This window comes from Arachis ipaensis, chromosome B3 (genome assembly GCF_059453495.1).
Source record: "Arachis ipaensis isolate K30076 ecotype BB chromosome B3, ASM5945349v1, whole genome shotgun sequence".
In the NCBI taxonomy this organism is placed as follows: domain Eukaryota; kingdom Viridiplantae; phylum Streptophyta; class Magnoliopsida; order Fabales; family Fabaceae; genus Arachis; species Arachis ipaensis.
The window spans coordinates 68797164-68814586 of NC_142438.1; the positions used below are offsets into that span (position 1 = coordinate 68797164).

The following is a 17423-nucleotide window of genomic DNA, read 5'->3' on the forward strand; positions in this document are numbered from 1 at the left end:
CTTAGTGCTGCTACTGGGTGCTAAACACATCGTTTCATACCATTATTAATACGATGTCATTTTTTATTACAAAGTCAGAGACTATTTTATCCTTCTCGCATATATAGACACTTAACTGCTATGTGTACAAGTTAACGTGGCAACTCAATATTTTCTATTAGTAAGTCACGCTAAAAAATATATTAGAGACTATTATGTCTAAAAAAAAAAAAAACGATAAAAATTAATCCGTATATTAATTCTTTTAAAAATTAAAATATCCACTTTTAAAATTTTTAAAAACTAGTTTGAATAATTATTCCTGATATTTTTTTTCCTTTCAATCATTTTTTTTTTACAAAACAAACCTCCCAAACCTTTGTAATTGCGAGCGAAGAAACTTTTGAAAATGGACCGGATATATTTGTTTTAATGAGCAGACATCATGGGCCTACATCGAGATTATTATATGCTTATCGCGTCTGCCTTGGTATATAAATAATCATTTGATCATTTGATACTACAATCATAATTATTATTACTATTTTGATTAAGCAGTAATAGTATTAATATTGCAATTATATTTTAATAACAGGTTAGAATCTTTGCTTCTAATTTAAATATTAAATATTATAACTAATTCCATTCCACTTCAGCATTTCTTTCCAAAAGGGGAAGTAGGGGCATATACTCACTAACTCACCTCAAAAGGAACCTTTCCCGTGTGCTTTTTCCTTTTACACAACAAAACAGAGTCTAAAATAAAAGAATAAAATAAAAGAATAAAATAAAAGAGAAATTATATGCGACGTTCATGGCTTATCAATTCATATCCGAAGCTGGTCCATGTTTACTTGTTTAAGGAGAGAATGGACGATCAGAAATTGCAAGCAACAATAAGCCCAGTGGGCCCCATAATCCCAATCATCATGCAACACTTGACTGCACTCGCAAACGCAACACATGTAACAGTCCATCACTTCGTTTGAGTTTCATCGCTACCTGCCTTCTAGATAGTGCCACTTCTTCACCGTACAAATCCATCTCCCAATTATTAATTAAACTTAATAAACTCCATTTAGTGCTTCAAAAGAGGAAATCTCACACACACACACACACACGAACCCAAACCCAGTCAGTGGTCAGTGTCACGCTTCTCTCGCCTTATAAAGTAGTATAAAAATTCACAGCTCTCGATTCTGGATCTCTTTCCGTTTCTTCTTCCACTCAATAACACGCACACTCTGTTTTCTGAATCCTAATCTGAACCCTAGTGATCGAGGAAAATGGTTTACACCGTCTCGGGGATTCGGTTCCCCTCGGTTCCTTCGTTGCAGAAATCGTCGCAGCTGAGCTTCCACGATCGAAGGAGCGCTTCGTTCTCATTTCTCCTGAACAGGAACTCCTTCTCTCGTAAATAAGCTTTCTCTCATTCTTATGATGGTTCCGTTTTTTTGTTTGTTTGTGGAGTTGTCAGTTGTGTGAGGAGTGCTTGCTATTTTTGAACTTTGATTAGTGAGTTCTTTCTTCTTCTTCTTTTTTTCCCCGGTAGTTACGCTGTGAATCAATGAAAAACTGTTCGGTTGATGAATAGGAAACGGTAAATGAGTGAAGCACCAAATTTAGATCATTAGATGACATCGTTTGCTTTGGCTGAGTGGAGACCGACTTTTGCGTTGCTCTGTTTTGTGCGGTTGCATGCAAGATGCATCTGTTACGAAATAGAATACTAAATGTTGTGGACTCTGGAGTCTGGATCGAATAATTGTGTTTGTGTGACTGGTTGGATAATTTTTGTATGTATTTCCGCGTTAAATTAACATATCTGTGAAATCCAGCAGTTTTTGAACAAGAATGATGGAATATAAAATAATCAGTTGTTAATAATCATAGCGTTCTTTTAGGTTCACTGTAGATATCTTTTGTTTCTTTCAGTTGCAGCTGCAATGTTGGGGAAAGTAATTGGATTTTCTATATTTCTTTTGCAACAAGTTCGGCTTGTAAACCTGTATTGCCAATAATTTATTCTGCATATTTTTGTTTTAGAAAAATGTGTAAAAGTTGTAACCAAATCCTGCTGTAATGCTACCTTACTCTTCATTGTTTGTTGAGAATATGAATTGAATCTTAACTGTGCGCAGTATGTATTTAGGGAGACAAACAATATTAAGATATTCTTGGTTGGTAACTTTAGTGAGGACATAAAGTGTGTTGCTAGTGCTTTTGTAGAAGGGACAAGTTCATGTCATACGGGCTGAAGAGCTTTTGTTCTTTTACACTTTTGGGCTATCGGGGAATGATTCCGCAATTGGTGTATCTGGGTTGGTTCCCTAGGAGGCAGATGAGCTGTTTGACATGGTAGCAGAGTGTCCACAAGGACAGTGGTATCACTCTCCAAGATGCTGTATGGGGTACTTTTGAAAGGATCAAATCACCTTTTAGACCCCGATCCAGATAAGAGAGAATAGTTCCCACGGAGGTCCCTTGACTGATCTTGGGGTATTTTCCGCTTGCCTCTACCAGATGGGCCCAAGAAAGGCCATCAAATTCTTCCTTTGTCTCATTAACCGAATTAGATAATCTCCTGATGCTTGACCCAATTCCTATTCCTGATTTTCGGTTTGGAACATTTGGTATAGGGCAATAGTATGTAATTAGAGTGGTAATGATTGAACGAATCATTATAACAATGTGAAACTAGCATCAGTTGATTTGTAAAAATGGCTATCAATATTCAATGATTTATGAGTTTACTTATACATCAACATATTAACATTGACCTGAGAAAACACAACCTTGTGATAATATCTTTTTCATGGGATGAATGTAAAGTTTCTAGCTGGCATGCAGAACCAGGAATACTTGACAGGCATGAACACACCTCATTGATGTACATTCGCTTTTTCAGGGAAAAGTCTCGCTGTAAAATGTTCCCATGATTCTGACTTGTCATCTTCCACGGTTGCTGAATCTGATAAAGTACTTATTCCTCAAGGTCACGATAACTCTTCAACCACGACTGATGAAGTTGAAGCTCCTGATATAACTTCAGAGGATCCGCAGGTGCTTTTTGTTGTCGTGTATTTGGAGTATCTATGAAATGTGTGCTTCTTTTTTATGCCAAAAATGTTACATTTGGTTGAGTTTCACTGTACTCGTCATTTGTTGATTTTAACTATGAGAAAAATCTGGAGGTGGAAGAGAATGGATAAACTTCATTGTTATATATGGAAAAAAGAGGAATATAACTGCTATTCACTTTTCTTGCTGTGTCTAGTAAAAATGTAATGGAGTTTCTGAATAATATACTGTTATCAAAGTTAACTATCTACTTACTAAACTGTGAACATATACAAAACAGAAGTGAAGGTAGAAAGTATTTTTATGATCCAGATTCTTGTATGCTTTTCATGTTTTTGAGGATGTTAATGGAACTAATAACAGAATAGGCATGATGATTTTTTGGATTAATGGAATAGATGAACTGAGTTTAAGGTGGAGCAACATTGAAATTTGTCTTTATTCTTGAATAATTGGGTGGTAATTATTTGTATGCACATCATTGTTAATCATTTGAAAGAAAATTTGCTCTGGAGCCCTTTGGAGATGTTATTACTGTTTTACGGAAGTCATTTGTAATATTCTTAGCCTTTGAATGTAGGCATATTCTTTGTATTGTATTTCAATATGCAGCATGCCTAGTACGAATGCTGCTTTTTTGTTATGGATTGACAATTTCTGGTTGTTCGTTATTATTTATCTATAAATTGGCTTTCTTGGAAATGATACTTTTCTTTACATTGTTGTGCATTTTCAGAAAATACAAGAGTTAACCATGAAAGGTGAGAAAATTGATTATGAAGCAGTTAGCACTGACAAAGATGACAAGGATGGGCAAGGTCATGTTTTGTCATCACATGTGGATGTTGACACCAATACTCAAGCTGAGAATACATCAGTATCTATAAACAAGAAAGTGAAGGTCGAAAGTGAGGAAGCTAGACCAAAGATCATTGCCCCACCTGGCACTGGTCATAAAATATATGAGATTGATCCATCTTTGCAAGCTCACCGTGCTCATCTTGACTTCCGGTAAGCTAACTTCTTGACCAATATTCTTATAGGTCAAACAAGTACCTGATGTTTTAAATGGAGTAGGGATTGAAGATGTGTAATGTTTTAATAATGAGGCTATATTGACCTTTTATTGATAATTTCATTTTCATGTTTCATGTTGTTATGTGGAAAAAAAAAAAATTACAATGTATGAGGGTGGCTAGGTTGGAGGGTGAGATGTACAACGCTATGAAGTCCCCGAATCTTTTAAATTCATTGGCTAGTATCTCCTGTTGCAATTCAATGTGTGACATGTCGAAGAGATCTTACTAGGGTTTCATGCTTGGAAATTGGTTCCAGATCATGAAGCACTGACTGTTTTTGCATTACACAGTTTTTTTTTTTTTTTTTTACATGTGTTTCTTAAAATTTATTAGTTTATTGATATGTCTAGCTGATTCTACCAGTTTCCAAGTGGGATAAGTCTTTATTGTTATTGTTGTATGAGCTATTGCAATTGATGCACATCGAAATTGAAAGAGAAATAGTTTGAAGTAATTATTGACTGTACGAACTTGTGATTCAAAAGAATATGATGGATAAATAGGCAGCATTTTTTGGGCTTTGGCCTCTAGTGTTTACCCTTTAACAAAAACGATTATCTCCTTTGTGTTGGAATTTCCTTTGAAAATATTTTGTTACGTCAACTGATCTGGTTTGACCCTATATTTTATTAAACTAGATTGGTATTGTAATGAAGAAATTAGAACTAGGATAGGTGTATCCCTATTATGGGCCGACGTGGCTCAAAGTAATTTATCTAGGCTTGGATATTGGTAGATGTAAAGTTCTTTTGCATTTGGTATTATAGATATTTTTCTTACTGCCATTACTAAATTATTCAAATACTTTATCTTTCATTTCTGCTTACACTCGGGAAGATGATTAACATATGGTTTGATATGCTGTTTTTTGTTGTTCCTAAACTGTGCATGTTTTAATTTTTGTACCTCTGAATACTAGGTACTGTAACTAAATGGGAACATTAATTATTTTTTTTTTTTTGAAATACTTATGTCTCAAATCACAGTTATGGACAATATAAGAGATTGCATGAAGAAATTAACAAGTATGAAGGTGGTCTGGATGCATTTTCTCGTGGTTATGAAAAATTTGGCTTCACCCGCAGGTATTACATTGCACTTACTTTTAGAGGTCAATGCTGCTCACATCAAACAACTTCCCCCCATGAATTACTGATGGCACATTAAGGGTATGTTTGGGAATTTAGCTTCAAAGATAATTGAAAAGCAATCACCAATAATAGAATAATAAACAAAAGCTAACAATGGAATACAAGAATGCATGTGAAAACTTTGTTGTTTGATTTGATTATGTAATGAAGGGAAAGACCTCTGATCGTTTAAAAAGTAAAATCCCTTCTTCACTCTTCAATTTGGAGGGAGTGAAAAGTGAATGCAAAGAGGGTTCCAGTAGTTCTTATGTTGCCATTCCATTCTTTTTAAAAACAATTACCAAACATATGTTCTATTAAATACATCATGTCATTTTGTGCCTTGCATTCCATTGTTTATGGTGATTGACTGAATGTGTTACTCAAACAAGAAATCTTGCAAGGGGCAACAAAAGTAAAACCTTTATAGGGAATAAAGTATTGAATTTTTGCTCTAACTAATGATACGAGAAATTCCCAAGACTTGAACTACCAAACTCCAAATTTTCAAATTTTTTAACAATGAAATCCTTGTTTCATGGTCATGCTTCTAGCATTTGATTATATCTAACACATGCCTTTTATTCAAGAAGAAGATCCCAATAATGCACAGATCACCTTGTTCTGAACTTCTTATAGAGGAATAGGGGCAAGAATGGTCAAAATGAGGAACATATAGAGTTCCAAGAACTAAATTTAACTTAACATGGACACACAATGACACAGGTTACAATGCAGATTATATATATATATATATATCAGAGATGGTTCTTAATTAGATGACTGAGTGTCTGAGTCCACAATGTACTTTAGAGTTTAGAGGTAATACAAGATAATTTAGCAGTAAATATTAGCCAAAACTTAATAACTATAAACTTTGTTTGCAGTGCTACAGGCATTACTTACAGAGAGTGGGCACCTGGAGCAACGGTATTTTCTTTATCTTAATTTTTTGAATCAAGATTAGTTCTTCTATGAATCAAAATCTTTTGTAATTGTATCCTTTTTAAGCATAAGCTTTGAAGGGAGTCCAGAGCCACTAGAGTTTCATATCATAAAACAACTTTCTGCTTTACTATACATTTTAGTCGAAATACTGTTGTGGGTTTTCAGTGCACCCAATAAGTTAATTGCAACGGCTTTCAACATTTCCATATAATATTTGAGTTAATTAGGATGTGTTGGAGCTTGTGAGTTGCTTCGTTGAACTATTCTCTTTATTCCTTTGCCATTTATACCATGCTTGCACAATAGGCAATACTTATACTAGAGTTATAGAGTTGACTATACTTATGGTTGCTGACTTATTGTCAATATAATTATGATAGTAATCTCAAATTTACTGAACCTATGATTGCATTCATTTGGTAGAAAAGAAATGTTAAAAGCATTCTATAGATCAATTTCAAGATCTACCTTAGGAAGCATTAACACAATTTTTGAAGCAGTGATGTCTTTTTCCTCATGTCCTTCCTATTTCCTACTCTATACATTATATATCTTCAAATAATATTTGTAGATAATCTAGTTTTGGATTTTGCTGACTTTAAACTATCAAGAAAATCGTATCAATCCTATATATAGTTGGTATTTTATTTCCACTGCAAATAATTATGGATATTATTGGATGCTTTTCAGTCAGCAGCATTAATTGGAGATTTCAACAACTGGAATCCAAATGCAGATGTAATGACTCGGGTATGTTATCTGTAATCATCCTTTGAAGTTTATACACGCAATTTAGGATGCTTCTGTCATGAATAAAGTAATGACTAACTAACTAGTGTAGCACAGATTTACCAACTTGAGGATTTTTATCTTCCAAATATTTTCCTGACGTTTGATGTAGAATCTAGTGTATATGCCTCCTCGCTACCTGATGTACCTTTTTCCTATTCATTCCTTGTATGAGTTGTTTGGTATTTTCTTTAATTTCTTCCTTTCTAAATGTTCCTGCCTTTTTTGTTCCAAATATATATATATATATATATATATATATATATACAGAATGAGTTTGGTGTATGGGAGATCTTCTTGCCAAACAATGTGGATGGTTCACTGCCAATTCCTCATGGTTCTCGAGTCAAGGTAGTTTTTCTCCTTAACATTGTATGGTTAGTTAATTGATTGTGATCTTTACTTTATTCACTATCAACAAATGGCTTTATTACTTTCAAACAGGCCTAGGCCCACAATTGTTATTCTTTTAATGTTGGCAAATTGAGTAATTGTGTAGGCAATGAATCTTGAATCCCAATTAGCAACAATTAATATTACAATATGTGAAATATAGTTAAACATAATCTTTACTTGTATGTTTATACTTTATATATCTTTTTTCTTGCAAATTACTGCAAGTGATTAGACAAAACCCTTGCATGTAAGAATGAGAATTCTGTTATAACAAAAGCAATGAAGCAACTATTGAAGGATGTATGAAATTTTATCCCCTATTATTGAAAAGCTTACAAAAGAAATTTTAGTGATTCATGCGGTGGTGCTAGTGTCTGCAATACTTAACTGCTCAGACATCGTGATGTGTTGTTGAGTTTGTTTCAATGTTGACAATCTGGCCTATGCATTTATGTATACTCGAAATTGCGTGACAAAAATAAATAATTAAATAATTAATAACTGCAGGAGATTAACGTATTGATCTTACTGATGTACAGAGATTCTTATCTCTTCTGTAGTGATATTTAGTTTCTTTTCTTAAAATAAATAAATAAACAAAATAAAAAATAAGATAAATAAATAAATTTGAGGTATTTCTGCATTTCTTATCCATAAATTAGGGATGCTATCTTTAGGAAATCCCCTATCTACCTGAGATTAGACCAATTTTACAAGTTCATTGATGATGCTTCAAGAACCTTCTTCGTTGAAAACTTTTTTTACCTTTCCAGTGCAGTATACAGTGTAGCATAATAAGCTCTGTGGAAACGATCTTTCTTTGTCTTGTTCCGAAGAAGCTTTACTATTTATTCTTGCTAGCATCATCTTAGTGACTTTAGAGAAAGTATGGCATCCAACTCCTTGTCAGCATATAAGTAGGCATTTCACTAACTGCATTTAATCAAATGACTGGTTATAATGAAGATTGGTGACTTGGCTAACTTCGGCATCTTTCTCCATTCCTTTGATTTTAATATTAATTATTTCTTTTGAGGATATCTTATCCTTGACTAATGTAATACCCAACTTTATCTGTCTTATAAAACTTGTATAAAAAGTGGGGTACCATATATGAAAAACATTGATAGATGGCTTGAACTATGGTTGTGGGTTTATTCTGTGAACTAACTATCTCTAAAACACATTTGTAGATCCGCATGGAAACTCCGTCTGGAATCAAAGATTCAATCCCTGCTTGGATAAAGTTCTCTGTACAGGCTCCTGGTGAAATTCCATATAATGGTATATACTATGATCCACCAGAAGAGGTAGGTTTCAATGTCTCTTTCATTTATGCCAACCGAAATGAAAAATGTAGTTTCTCTCCCCCCTTCCATTCTAGCATTTGTTACAGAATGGAATTGTATTTTTTCCCTCGCTTGGGTGATATATGATCGTTCTTCAAGGAAAATTTTATTACTTTTATAATATAATGTATTATAATATGATATGCAAAGAGGTAGACAAGTTTGTAGTATTGTATGCCACTGCTGATCTGCCACTCTGTCTTGATGTTTTCTTATTATTATATGTTACATACCCTGAGGAGAATGCTGAGTCAGCAGTGCAGGCAGCTAAAAAAGGGAAGATAATAATCCCTTTACCTTATCATTATTCTAGACGAAATAATAAAGGAAAGGGAGGAATAACTGATTTAAATAACTGATTTATTTTAGGAAGCAATAACTGATTGAATCAGTTAGAGGAGAATCAGGGACTGCATGATTTTAGGAGGCAATAACTGATTGAATCAATCAGAGGAGAATCAGGGAACTGCATGATTGTGAAGATTTCGATTAGAGAGAGGGTGAGGCAATAAAAGAAGGAACCGAATAGGTATTGAGGGAGGAAAAGATTTGGAAAGGCCTAGGTTAGGAGAGAAGAGGACTCTCGAAATTCCTCTGCTATCATTTTCTATTCTATTGTAATTCTGCATTTCCATTCAATAAATCCCAGCTGAGAGTATTTTGCCTAAAGGGTAACCTGTTCAGTTTGTTTTTTTTTGTTTTACCGAGTGCTGTGAGAGCATTCTGTTGGTACCAGTTTTAACAACTGGTATCAGAGCGTGGTTGTCGGCGCCATAGAAAGGGCTACCTATAGGCTGGATTAAGGTGAATACCGAATACTGATAGACCGTAGCAAAGTGGATACCGTTGGGTCAGTGTCGATAGAGTGAAGCCGCCGTGGACGTCGGCTCTCAGGGCCGGTGTATTGTTAGGGACTTGGGTATTATGGGTGCTCGAAGTCCCACATCTAGTAGTATGGGATGCTTGATGTTGTATATAAGGAGAGTGGTTCTTCCCCCTTAACAGCTAGCTTTTAAGGCGTAGTTTCCCACTTTCCTTAGATACCTAACATTATATGCCAAAGATTTCACAAGCCCCCTTCTCCGAACGCATGAGATGTACTTTGCTTAAAGTATAATGCCATATTCTTGTGCCTTAAAAAAAGAATGGTAGACAAGACTGCAATGTTCAGTTTAACCATGTTTGTCAAATGTGTCATGAAAATTAGTCTATGGTAATAGACTCTTAAGTAAATGAAACGAAAATAATCATTTAGTGATAACAGTATGCTTAGCTATCCATACAGGTGTTAGTAATCATTGACTTATGTATATGGTAACCTACTTTGAAAAAAGTTTGTTGAACTAATAATGTTTGATTTCTCAGTCATGCATTCCTGTTTTAAATTTGTTTTGGTTTTCTTTTCTATGCAGGAAAAATATGTCTTCAAATATCCACAGCCAAAGAGACCAAAATCACTTAGAATATATGAATCACATGTTGGAATGAGTAGTTCGGTGAGCATTTTTACACTTTTCTTAAGGAATGAGTAAAGGAAGTCTAATTTTTAGACACCATCCACAACCAAGTTTTATTAAACTGAGGCAACTGTGACTGGAGTACTGGACTGATCTCATGACATTTTGAGGATCCATGTTGCAAGACTATCAAAGAAGAGTATCTAAAATATGTCAAACTTCAAATTGATACTTGCTCCACAATTCTTTCATGTATTTTTTACGTGAAGTTAAATAATCTTATCGTTAGCAAATTAACAAAAACAATTTTAGTAAGCCAATTCTTTGGTAGCTGCTAAGAGAAAGCATATTATAACAAGCAGTGGGCTTTACCCTTTTTGGTTTTTTTCAAAATGAAAACTCATTAGATGATTTTTTATTGCATTGGTCTTTTTTCAGATAATTGCTGTCAATCTTATTTGCATACCTGAATGTTTTGCATAATGTCAGACTAAATCTATCTAGTCACCAAAAAAAAAAGACTAAATCTATCAAAATTTAAGTGCATCGGTAGAGTTTCAATTGTTCTTTACAACTAACTTATCGACTTTGAGGTGCAGGAACCAAAAATCAATACGTATGTCAACTTTAGAGATGAAGTGCTACCTCGCATTAAAAGGCTTGGCTATAATGCTGTCCAGATTATGGCTATTCAAGAGCATTCTTATTATGCTAGCTTTGGGTAATTCTTGTGCAATCTGATGTTGCCAACTTTTTCCCCTTCTCCCTATCCCAAATTGCTGTTGGCTTGTGATTCAAAGAATAACATCCATTTTTGCTATATTTTATTTATTTTGTCTCTTATTGTGTTCCTCCTAAAAATTGATGACCTGATAGTTAAAAAGCTGTTATGCATGAATCAGGTACCATGTTACAAATTTCTTTGCACCTAGCAGCCGGTTTGGAACTCCGGATGATCTCAAGTCTCTCATAGACAAAGCCCATGAATTAGGCCTGCTTGTTCTGATGGATATTGTACATAGGTAAATGATGTTAATATTCTGTTTCGATCAATATCTATGAATCTTGTCTTTCATCCTTTTCTTCAAGTTATCATTATATGGATTTTGTTACATTCATGATCTTGTTGTGCCATATTTTTAAAATTGCTGCTAATACAACCAACATATTGTGAATGCAGTCATGCATCAAATAATACACTGGATGGGCTGAACATGTTTGATGGAACTGATACTCATTACTTCCATGGTGGGTCACGAGGTTATCATTGGATGTGGGATTCTCGTCTTTTTAACTATGGAAGCTGGGAGGTAAGTGCTGTCTGCACAGAATTCATTAACATTTTTGTCAGCATTTTTCCTTATGATTTACCCTTGCAGAGTAATGCCATATTGTTAATTCTTAATATAGGTTCTAAGGTATCTGCTTTCAAATGCAAGATGGTGGCTGGAAGAATATAAGTTTGATGGGTTTCGATTTGATGGTGTCACATCAATGATGTATACTCATCATGGATTGGGGGTATGTGATACTTGATTTTTTTGTGATTTGTCTTTGTCTCAACATTTTAGGTTAACTTGTCTCTGTTTTTACTTATAGACTATTATCATGAAGGATAATTAGACCACCATGTGAATGAAAAATATAATGGCTTTTGACTATTTTCTCCACAATGCTGATAACTGGAGACCTTTATTGTTTTCATTAGCTTGTTTGCTTATGCTACACTGCCTATGTTGTGAAGAATGTCTTAGCCTCGTCTTGCTATTGAATTTCTTTCTTGGCTTGGAAATAATTGTGATCATAATTTTTTTTACTTCATCATTATTGAATGGAATATTTACATATGCTTTGAATTTCAATAATATAGTGTTAAATTTCCTTGTTGGGAGAATCAAAATGACAGGGCCCAACTGAAAGTAGAATATATAGTCACCTCTCATTGTTCAGTTCAGTTCAATAGTAGAAGAAATGATCTGGAATCAATCATTGAATAGTACTGGCTTCTGGTTATATATGATATGAAACAAGTAAAAGAAAGAAAATAAGTACAAGATATACAAAGGGAACTGTATTAAACAACTAATAGATAGGAGGTTGATATTTAAAGAAAAAGCATTCCATGTTCTTCAGCATATGTTACAAAATAACATGTTTTCATGATGCAGGTTGGTTTTACTGGAAATTACAATGAGTACTTCGGTTTTGCAACTGATGTTGATGCTGTGGTTTACCTGATGCTGGTTAATGATGTCATTCATGGGCTCTTTCCTGAAGCTATTACTATTGGTGAAGATGTATGCTAACCTTTCGTATGTTTAAAATTTTGTTAACAGCTTAGAAACTATGTTACTTCTGTTATGCCCTGCTTGAAATGTGACTTGAGTTTAGCATTTGCCACTGCTCAAAACTTGATTATTTGTCAATGGTAAACCTGTAAGTAACCCAATGGCAGTAAAAAATAACTGGAAAAAATAATGTGGCTGAATCATCTACTTGACTCAATGAAAACTGCGGTTAACATTACAATTATCTTTTCATTTACAGGTCAGTGGAATGCCAACATTTTGCCTTCCTACACAAGATGGTGGGGTTGGCTTTGACTACCGCCTGCACATGGCCATAGCAGACAAGTGGATTGAGATTCTCAAGTAACTTTATTTTAATCTGGAACCCGACATGTTAAATTTCCTTCTTAAGTAGTGTTGATTGTGGATATTTATGCTTACATATAAAGTATATGATGAATTTGCGTGAAACTGAAAGAGACATGGCTTGGTGCTGTAAAATGATAAAAATAACATAAGAACGGCTGGAAAAATAAGACCAGGATTATTTAATCCTTTGTTTAGTATTGTATTTGGATTATGAAATAACCTTTTAGGTTAAATCCCAATTGGAATGTCTATAAAAGAAAAGAGTATCAATCTGAAGTTCCATAGTACAAGCAACTCAAATATGACACAGGTTAAGTTATCAGCAAATGCATGGAATGTGTTAGTACTTTGGAGAATTCTTAAGTCAAATAATTAATTGCTGATACTTTCTACTTGTAAGGAGTAATCGAACATAACTGGGGTGATTATGTTTGAAGTTAATGCTAGTCATTCACTTACAATGTTACTAAGCTCCTTAGAGTGTAAGCGGAGACTTTGCATGTGGAAAATGCACACTTCCCGTGTCTTAACATTTTTACTATTTTAGGCAATGTCAAATTGTGTCTCTTTTATCATTCCACCTCTATAGGCCATCGTCATCTTATGGTTTATTACAAGGTTGGAAAAAAAAAAAAACTATGTCTGATTTCGGCCATGTTCACTTTCATGTAGGAAGAAAGATGAAGACTGGGAAATGGGTGATATAGTTCACTCTCTCACAAACAGAAGGTGGCTAGAAAAATGTGTAGCATATGCTGAAAGTCATGACCAAGCTTTGGTTGGGGACAAGACAATTGCATTTTGGTTGATGGACAAGGTGTTTAGCTCTTCCATATACTGTCTCTCTCAATTACTTGAAAATGTTTATTCTGAAGAACTGCTTGCTTTGAAAAGATAAAAAAATGGAGTTTCATCCAGTTGAGTGTTGACTGTGCATATACTGCATTGGGAGTTCTTTTTATTTGTAGCTGCTATACATAAACGAATAATTGGTGGATGAATATAAATCATGTGGAAATCTATCATCTGCATTTGCATTACACTCCTGATATTGGGGACAATTCTTGTAGCTTATAGGAATCTAATATGGCATCCTTCAATTCTCTTGTCAAATCATTAAGGACCCTTGTTTTATACATTGCTGTGTTTTAGCTACTTTTTTCATAATATTTTGTTTGGTTGCTTCAGGATATGTATGACTTCATGGCCTTAGATAGACCATCTACTCCTCTCATAGATCGTGGTATAGCACTACACAAGATGATTAGGCTTATCACAATGGGTCTTGGTGGGGAAGGGTATTTGAATTTTATGGGGAATGAATTTGGCCATCCTGGTAAGCATATGGGAATTGCTTTTTGTCATTATTAATGTAAGGATTTAAAAATAATTTGAGCAGCAGTTGCATTTAATGTTGACAAGAAAAGGGGTTTTGCTCTTTGTTGTTTCTGTTCAGAATGGATTGATTTTCCAAGGGGTGATCAACATCTTCCTACTGGTGCAGTAATTCCCGGGAATAATTACAGTTATGATAAATGTAGGCGTAGATTTGACTTGGTAAGTTCCTGGTATCCACATTACGCACATTACTTGTGCACATTCTCACTGTCTATCCTTGTGGGGGATTCAAAGAAAATAGTTCATAAGATTAACAAAATTATCTTTATACCCTTGTTTAATCAGGGGGATGCAGACTATCTTAGATATAGGGGGATGCAAGAATTTGATCAAGCTATGCAGCATCTGGAAGAAAGGTTTGGTGTAAGTGTTCATTTTTTCCTGACTTACTGGGATTTAATTGTATTATTTCTCATCAATGGAGTTACCTTGTGGGAAGTTGGTTTTGACTATGGCAACAATATTTAAAACAAATGTGTGAGCCATTCTTTATTTTTAATTCTTCTGATGCAGGTTCTATCGGAATGTTTATGCTCTCTTTTTGTGTTCTTTATAGAGTACTATGGCATTTGATCTAATTTGGATCCCCTTAGGGGAAGCAGTTATAGAAAGTTAACTATATTTAACTTTGCAGTTCATGACTTCTGAGCACCAATATATTTCTCGGAAACATGAGGGTGACAAAGTTATAGTGTTCGAAAGGGGCAAACTTGTATTTGTCTTCAATTTTCATTGGTACAACAGCTATTCAGATTACAGAGTTGGATGCTTAAACCCAGGGAAATACAAGGTATGATCTGCTACTCTGACAAGACAATGTTGATAACATTTTTTTTAATAGATAGGAAATAAGTTTTTATTCATAAAAGACGTCAAACATCATTTACAAGTAACAAAGACAATAGATTTAGATCTAAAGAAGAAAGTTGGACATTTTCTATGTTGAACTAAAGCCCGAGAATAATACAATTTCAGTTACAAAGAATCTTAAACAGTGGAAACAAAGTCAAATTTGGCTTTTTTAAGTTTCTAAATCTACACAGAAAGTGCTACAATAAAAAAAGGGCAGCCCGGTAAACAAGTATCACACAAGCATCCCGCGATAAGGGTTCAGGGAAGGGCCACACCAAAAGGGTATATGTACGCAGCCTAACCTGCTAATTACATATATGGCTAATTAGGTCATACGGAGACAACTCGACCATTGTCCCAAGGCACCCTTTCACAGAAAGTGCCACAACATAGTAAAATATTTTTTCCCTTTCTTTTTGAGCAAATCTGAGCATACTTTTTGATCAAATCTTCCCTTGATGTACTCTCCAAGATCTATAAAATAGACTAACTATCCACAAAGGAAAAACAAGAAACACCACAAAAGGAGAGATATAACAACATGAAGGAACAGGGGAGGGCCTCCGCTGCCTTGAAAGGCTGTGGCGGCAGCGGCCCTCCACAAAAGTGCATTATGCTTTCTTCTTTTCTTAGAGAGGGAAGAGAGAAAGGTGCTGTATATGACCCCTATAATTTGAAACTATTGACAATGTTGCTAGCATTAGAACATGAAATTCTCGTGTATACCAATGCAAAGCTACCACCTGTTTTTTAAACCTGAGGAACGTCGTTTACTCCTTTTCATCATTGTCTGGTTAGTTTACGAATTCAGCAAAGCAGTTTAGTGATTAACTATTTCCTTTCTTAACAGTATACTCTCAATTGAACCAATTATGAGTGTTTTGTATTAGTGTGAAGGTGAAGTGCATGTTAATATTATTCTACTACAAAAATGAATCATTTTTGTTCTCTCAAATTTAAATAATTGAAGTTTGTATGAGTGAATTTTAGTGAATATTCAATAACTGAGCTAGAAGTCCCCAACGAAGTAGTAAAGCCTTCTGCTCCTTTTTTCTCTGTCTCGTGTGTATCATCAATATGACATCTGTTCTGATAGCTAGAAAAAACTCTGCACTTGTATCATGATATATCACATTCCCATTTCAAGAAAGGCTATATTATAGGCACTGGTTGTCAGTGGCATCAAAATTCTGCCAAATACTATGTTTCCAGAATTAGTTTAGCATGTTGTGTAATGGATTGTGTTTTTTCTTGCTCTCAGATTGTCTTGGATTCAGATGATCCCTTGTTTGGTGGCTTCAATAGACTCAATCCCACAGCCGAGTACTTCACCTCTGTACGTGACTTGTCTAAAACTTCCTTTTATGTGCTCATGCTTGGGTGTGGAGCGCTAAGTTTTCCGTTTTGTCCTAATTGTGTGTTTCTGTTGACGGATTTTAATATTCATGTGGGCATCAACTCCTTGATTCCTTACAGGATGGATGGTATGACGACCGACCCCGATCTTTTCTCGTGTATGCACCTTCTAGAACAGCTGTGGTGTATGCCCTCGCAGATGAAGCTGAACCAGAGCCAAAGCTAAAACCAGTTGAAGTGCTAGTGATGGAACCAGAGCTAGAGCCAGAGCCAAAGCAAGTGCTAGAGTCAGAGTCAAAGCCAGAGCCAGTTGAAGCAGAAGTTGAACCCTGATGACTATTTTCTGGGACAAATGTGACTAGTGCTGCATGGCATGTATGCGATAACAACTCCAAGTCAAACTAGCCAACAAATATATCTGTCGGTAACGCTGAAAAGCTAAGAAGCTGAAGTAAAAAAGTCGGAATATCGTTCATTGTGAACCGCTATTTAATCTTAAGCGAGGCAGCATAGTAACGTGAAAATCTTGTACTTGTGCCTTGCTAGGTAAAATTATGCATAGCACGCAGAGTTTTATGTTTTTACTTTTTAGGGTTTTATGTTTGACCTCTACGGATCGTATCACATTTGAGGAATGTGAATCAGCAAAACATCTGTCCACGACCCTCACTGTACCCGAGCAGCATTCACCAATCAATCGTTCCTAATTGCAAAGGTACCGAGGGATCTTACCCTGAAAAATTTTGCGAGAGGCTTTTGCTTTTGTAAATGTCTCCGTCACATTTAGTTGAGTTGTAGCAATAAGCAGTGTTTCACATTTGATTGGTTCAATGCAAAAACTTTTATGCTTGTGCAAACAAAAGTAAATCATATTCGTTCACCAAGGAAAAGTTGCTTATCTGTCGCAGTACTGTTTATTTCCTTGTGTCATCTTTTTGAAGATAACAATAAC

At 34.9% G+C, this 17423-nt stretch overlaps 1 protein-coding gene across 1 annotated transcript; it reads left to right on the forward strand.

Annotated features, from left to right (window-relative positions):
• The first annotated feature begins 814 nt into the window (after positions 1 to 814).
• LOC148571006 (1,4-alpha-glucan-branching enzyme 1, chloroplastic/amyloplastic-like) lies at positions 815 to 17333 on the forward strand. The gene is made up of 22 exons (XM_088509017.1): positions 815 to 1392; positions 2888 to 3042; positions 3797 to 4071; positions 5126 to 5224; positions 6157 to 6199; positions 6908 to 6967; positions 7277 to 7357; positions 8596 to 8712; positions 10164 to 10247; positions 10808 to 10929; positions 11111 to 11230; positions 11389 to 11518; positions 11619 to 11729; positions 12377 to 12505; positions 12756 to 12859; positions 13538 to 13682; positions 14054 to 14201; positions 14322 to 14422; positions 14549 to 14626; positions 14898 to 15053; positions 16377 to 16451; positions 16592 to 17333. The coding sequence occupies exons 1-22, from the start codon at positions 1266 to 1268 to the stop codon at positions 16802 to 16804; spliced, it is 2673 nt and encodes an 890-aa protein (XP_088365143.1). The 5' UTR covers positions 815 to 1265; the 3' UTR covers positions 16805 to 17333.
• Positions 17334 to 17423: the final 90 nt, after the last annotated feature.

Excerpts from the sequence above, each read along its gene's own strand:
- LOC148571006 (XM_088509017.1), top strand. The coding sequence starts at position 1,266 with ATGGTTTACACCGTCTCGGGGATTCGGTTCCCCTCGGTTCCTTCGTTG. Across the intron at positions 6,200-6,907 it reads AGTGGGCACCTGGAGCAACG|TCAGCAGCATTAATTGGAGA; the intron begins GTATTTTCTTTA and ends GATGCTTTTCAG. Across the intron at positions 8,713-10,163 it reads ACTATGATCCACCAGAAGAG|GAAAAATATGTCTTCAAATA; the intron begins GTAGGTTTCAAT and ends TTTTCTATGCAG.